Consider the following 5,402-nt stretch of genomic DNA (forward strand, 5'->3'; position numbering starts at 1 on the left):
TAAAGCTTGGATTCTAGGAAATGGCATATAAACCACATACTTTTACACTGATTTATAGATGTTTGGTTCAGTATTATGACATGATTAACTGTTGGATCATTATTTTTTGCTTAGTCCTGTAAATCACAATCCAATATAACGTTTAATTACCAAACAATAGCCAAATACTGCTCCCACAAGACATGTTACTTCTTGGAAGTAAGATTTAGATTTTTCTAGACTCGGCAATTTTCCAAACAATACCCTATAAATAATCTCTTCACAGGACTTTATAACTTGTATTGTAGATTTCAGCTAGACTGTTTCAGCTAGAAATGTAATGAAAAATACCAATAGAAAAGGATAAAAAAGGTAAGCTGTGTTTGTTTTTTTAAATCATAACTTCAAAGAACATTTACATGAAGGTGCTAAACTGTAAAAAAGCTATTGCATATGATTTATGCAGGTATGTAATAGTTATTATATGTCAATATTTACAAACAATTAAAAATTACTGTAAAATGATTTTTATAAATTATAAATTGTTGAGATGTAAAATAATTTATGTGTAGTGTTAGTAAAGATGTGAATCTCCTAAGAGAGCTATTTTTGTCTAAATGATATCTGTTAGATATATGTGGCTACTGCACCTACAGAAGGGCAAATATGATTCATATATTGGAACATCTATGGCCAAAGGTTTTGCATCATCCTATAGAGTTAACCAATGTTGCTTCATAAAGTCGAACCTGCTGAATAATGTTAATAACGTAAAAAAATTGATACAAATTGAAAAATGTCGAAACTGAACATGAAATACAGTACCAGGTAGACTTTTGCTCTATCATTTTGCAGTTTCTTTGATTACATAATTACATGATGTTAAATAAAAAATCTCAATTATGTTCATACTTTTTTTCTTTTTTTTAAATGATGTCTCAAACCTAAAATTCTAGGTGATGCTAAGCTTTTGGCCATAGCTGTAGTTGCTTTTCCAATTCAGAAATCTGACATTTTCAAGTTAACACGTTGAATTTGAGAGGGTCGAGAACATTAATTAATATGTTCATGTATTATTTAATTTACAATTGTAGTATTCTCTCCACAGTTCAATATTCTTTTAGGCAAGGTCTAGAGTTTACTCTATATATACTTCCTCTCTATGTATACTTCCTTTTAAAAAGAGCTCCAGTAAACACAAATCAAGTTCCATCTTGACAGTCAAGGGAACTTCACACTGATTGCAAGTAGAGCCCATTGTTTCAAGGTCTTAGTGATGATAAATATTATTTGTATGACTCAAAGGTCACAAATAAACCTGAAAGAGCAATTGCTTGCTGAAGTGATAGTCAACCCAAACTTTAGTAATTATGTTACTTTTTTTAGCCAAGATCACCATGACTCAAATACTGCCAGTTGTAGTGGCCCTGCTTATACTAGAGATGCATCTTGGTTTGACTGAAGATCCCGATCAGATTAACCCCTGTTTACGAGGAAGAGATGGGAGAGATGGGAGGGATGGAAAAGAAGGTGCAATTGGCCCCAAAGGTGAAAAGGGGGATAGAGGTGCGTCAATAAAAACAAATCTACTTTTAGATACCTGGTATTTCCTTGAGCTGCCATTAGAAACAGATTCTACTACATTCAAATGTACTTTGTTTACTGTATTTTAAAAAGGATTACCGAACAGGATGTAACACATTACATACTTATACTGCCATACTGTGTTATACATTCTGCAATATCTTATTCAACATAATCAAGATTGTTTTGATATTTTTTTGTACATTTCCTTGGTCTGAAGCAAGCTGAAGAGATGTCTAAGGCACAATGCCTTGTTTTTTGTTGTGGTCCAGTTCCTTTACAAATGTATAGCTGTGAGAGACTAGGGAATACAAAAGGTAATTTGGTTCTGTGTCACAGAGTGTGACAGTATCAGGATTGAGGTTTTGCTTCCTGTATAGCCTTCAGTTCAAACTAATGTATGCCTTTCCAGGAGAAAGTGTCCAGGGTCCTCCAGGGAAAGCTGGTCCATATGTGAAGGGTGAAAAAGGGGAACCAGGTACATTTGCTTTTACTGCTCTACCGCATAGACAATCAAAAGCCCCCTGCATAACTGCCACAACTAAATGTAACTTCCACTAGTAGTTATATGTTAAATATACCTATATGTTCTTACATTTATGCTACTCTGTTATGCTTGTTAACTGTTTTAAATAAAGTTTTACAAAAATAAGATTAAAGCAAAACTACCCTTTTCACACACACATAAACAGAAACATTTCGTTCAGTAAGGACTGGCTTGGGTCGGTCCTCAGTGTGAGCCTGAGGCACACTGATGCATGCATGTCCATTGACACACCAACAACTGGCAACATCCACTGCACTGCTGTAGCCTAAGCGTCATCATTTTGGGGGAGGGGGGTTGCAATAGAAAGTTAAATGCTGAGTAAATAGAAGAACACATTTGCACATAAGCTAGACCATTGTAGATAACATTGAGCAGTATCCAGCAGCTCTTTGTTTATTTTGTTAAACTGCAAAATTTCTAGTTTTGAGTACAGCTATGTCCAAATGTTTTGCATCACCTAGAATTTTAGGATTGCAACATAATATATATATGTGTATATATATATATATATATATATATATATATATATATATATATATATATATATGAACATAATTGAGATATTTTATTTAACATCATGTAATTTTTCAATTTTTGTCAGTTTTTCATTAAGTATATGGATAACGAGAAAGCAGTATGCAATTCAATATTTGAACGTAATATTATTTAGCATGTTTCATTCAACTTTATAAAGCAAAGTTCTATAGGATGATGCAAAGCTTTTGGCCACAGCTATACACATATAATACCAAAATATAAATGTAAGTCATTTATAAAATAAAGTATAAGCATGTGTTTGTATTTGTTATTATTATTATTATTATTATTATTATTATTATTATTTAAACCAGAAAAAAAATGATGCCATATATATATATATATATATATATATATATATATATATATATATGTATATATATATATATATATATATATATATATATATATATATATATATATATATATATATATATTCTGTTGATTTCAGGTACACCCATGTATGAAAAACGCATCACTGAATTAGAGACAGAGCTCCAGAAACTGAAGGATAATTACTCTGCGATTGAAAAACGTAAGAGATTTCATTAGTCCAGGAAGCTGTTTTTTTGGTTCACCTAAAAGAGAGTTCTAGAAAATTAGTGTGACTCTCCCACAGGTATTTCCTTAGATTTCTATGCAAGTATTCTGCCAATATTTCTTAAGTTTCATAAAAAGCACAACAGTAATCCATATGTATAACTAGTATTACTTTTATTTAAAGGTTTCACCTTTACAGTTTGGAGCACAAGCGGTAGCACAGTCTTTGGATCCAGGAAAGACTTAGCAACTTTTGAAGAAGGCTTGAAAATCTGTAGCGATGTCGGTGGACAAATTGCCATTCCTAAGAGCCAATCTGAAAATGATGCCATCATTAAGATCGTCAAAGAAACTAATATTGCATACATTGGGATGAATGACAGAGAAACAGAAGGGACATTTGTAGACTTAAATAATCAACCATTAGAGTTTACAAATTGGAAAACTGGTGAACCTAATAACCGTGCAAATTCTGAAGATTGCACTGTTGTGGTTCCTGATGGGACCTGGAATGATATATCATGTGACAGAAAATTCATAATAATATGTCAATTTTAAAACATAAGGCAAAACATATACAGATACTAGCTGCCGCATTTGTCTACCCTTAAGCAAACCACATTGTCTGCTGTACTGTAAGCAGATACTAGAAGGCTTGTTTCACATGCCGCACATACTTCAATTATCCAGTGATTTTCCTTTAGGAAATATATCCTGCATTTTGTGAAAAAAGGAAAACATACATTTTCCAAAAGATAAAAAAGAAACAATATGCTATGGTTATGTTTTGTAAGTGCTGTGCAAAAAATGCTATGCTGTTTTTTTTTTGGGGGGGGGGGGTTGTCTCATGAGGGGGGGGTTGTAACAGGAAGTAATTTAATCTGCTATTGTTACACTTGTTGTTACACTTGTTGTTACAGTTGTTTCTAACACTTACACTTATTGCTGCTTTATATATACTCATTAATTATGTAAAGAAATAGACTTACATTTATATTATGTGTTCCATCTCTGTATTTCCAGCATCCAACAGGCGTGCTATAAAAGCATCAAATAGATTGTGAAAAGCCAAAGGGTATAATGGAATGGGCTGCTTAATATCAGTTTATGAAGAAACTGTGAATAAGGGAACATGTGTTGTAGCCATGTATTAAAAGTGTGAGTCTCCAGAAACTTTACCATCTCTTTACTGACTCATGACCATTTCTTTGGCACCCAAAAAAACGCTAGGTTACTTACCGTAACCCTGGTTCCCTGAAAGAGAAGACGACCACCAAAACATACTTTACTGAGCTCTTTATATCAGAGCTGCCAATAGGCCCCTTCCTGGGGTGACGTCCTCGGTCCCGCCTACCGAGGGATTAAACAGTCAACCCATGGAAGCCATGTTCTCTTTTGCATCGAAACCGTGGGGGCGATCGATGCGACCTCGCTGGTTGGTGGTCGTCTTCTCTTTCAGGGAACCAGAGTTACGGTAAGTAACCTAACGTTCCCTTTCAATTCGAAGAGGACCACCAAAACATACTTATGGGAAAGTATACCAGAGCCATCGCGAGGGAGAAGGAACGGCAGCAGATGAGGGACGCATCAGAACCGGATAACTCAAAGTTAGCGGTGCAAGCTTGCAACCTCAAGGATCCTCGTGCCTAATGAAGGCAAGGAAGAATCGATCACATTAAGGCGATAGAACCTGGAGAAAGTATGTGGGGTAGCCCAGCTAGCCGCAGTACAAATATCAGACAGCAAGGCCCCTCTGAAGAGAGCCCAAGATGTAGCCAACCCTCTGGTAGGGTGCGTGGCTACCCGCCCAGGTGGGGGTAAGCCAACATTGTCATATGCAGTCGAGACTGTGTCCACAATCCAGTGTGACAGTCGCTGCTTCGAGAGGGGCTGTCCTGGGGTCTGTATGCCGTGGCAGACAAAGAACTGGTCAGAATGACGCAGAGCTCTTGTCCTATCCACGCAACACCTCAATGCCCGCATCAGGCAGTGGAAGTTCAGTCTCCTATCCTCCTCTGAAGAAAATGGAGGTGGATGGAAAGACTCCAGTTCCACAGACTGGTTCATGTGGAAGGCTGTGATCACCTTAGGGAGGAAAACAGGGTTTGTACGTAGTGACATCCTGCTGCCATCATCCCAAAATACAGGCAGCAGTGTGGAGTAGTGGTTAGGGCACTGGACTCTTGATCAGAGGGTTGTGGGTTCAATCCCCAGT

The 5,402-nt window shown here is 36.1% G+C and overlaps 1 protein-coding gene across 1 annotated transcript; it reads left to right on the forward strand.

Moving 5' to 3' along the window:
- The first annotated feature begins 295 nt into the window (after positions 1-295).
- On the forward strand, positions 296-4,020 carry LOC117410450 (mannose-binding protein-like). The gene is made up of 5 exons (XM_034921757.2): positions 296-351; positions 1,366-1,545; positions 1,976-2,041; positions 3,099-3,182; positions 3,372-4,020. Exons 2-5 carry the CDS (start codon positions 1,377-1,379, stop codon positions 3,743-3,745), a joined length of 693 nt encoding a protein of 230 aa, XP_034777648.2. The 5' UTR covers positions 296-351; positions 1,366-1,376; the 3' UTR covers positions 3,746-4,020.
- The last annotated feature ends 1,382 nt before the right edge of the window (positions 4,021-5,402 follow it).

The sequence above is a fragment of the Acipenser ruthenus genome, chromosome 6, assembly GCF_902713425.1.
Source record: "Acipenser ruthenus chromosome 6, fAciRut3.2 maternal haplotype, whole genome shotgun sequence".
Taxonomy (NCBI): domain Eukaryota; kingdom Metazoa; phylum Chordata; class Actinopteri; order Acipenseriformes; family Acipenseridae; genus Acipenser; species Acipenser ruthenus.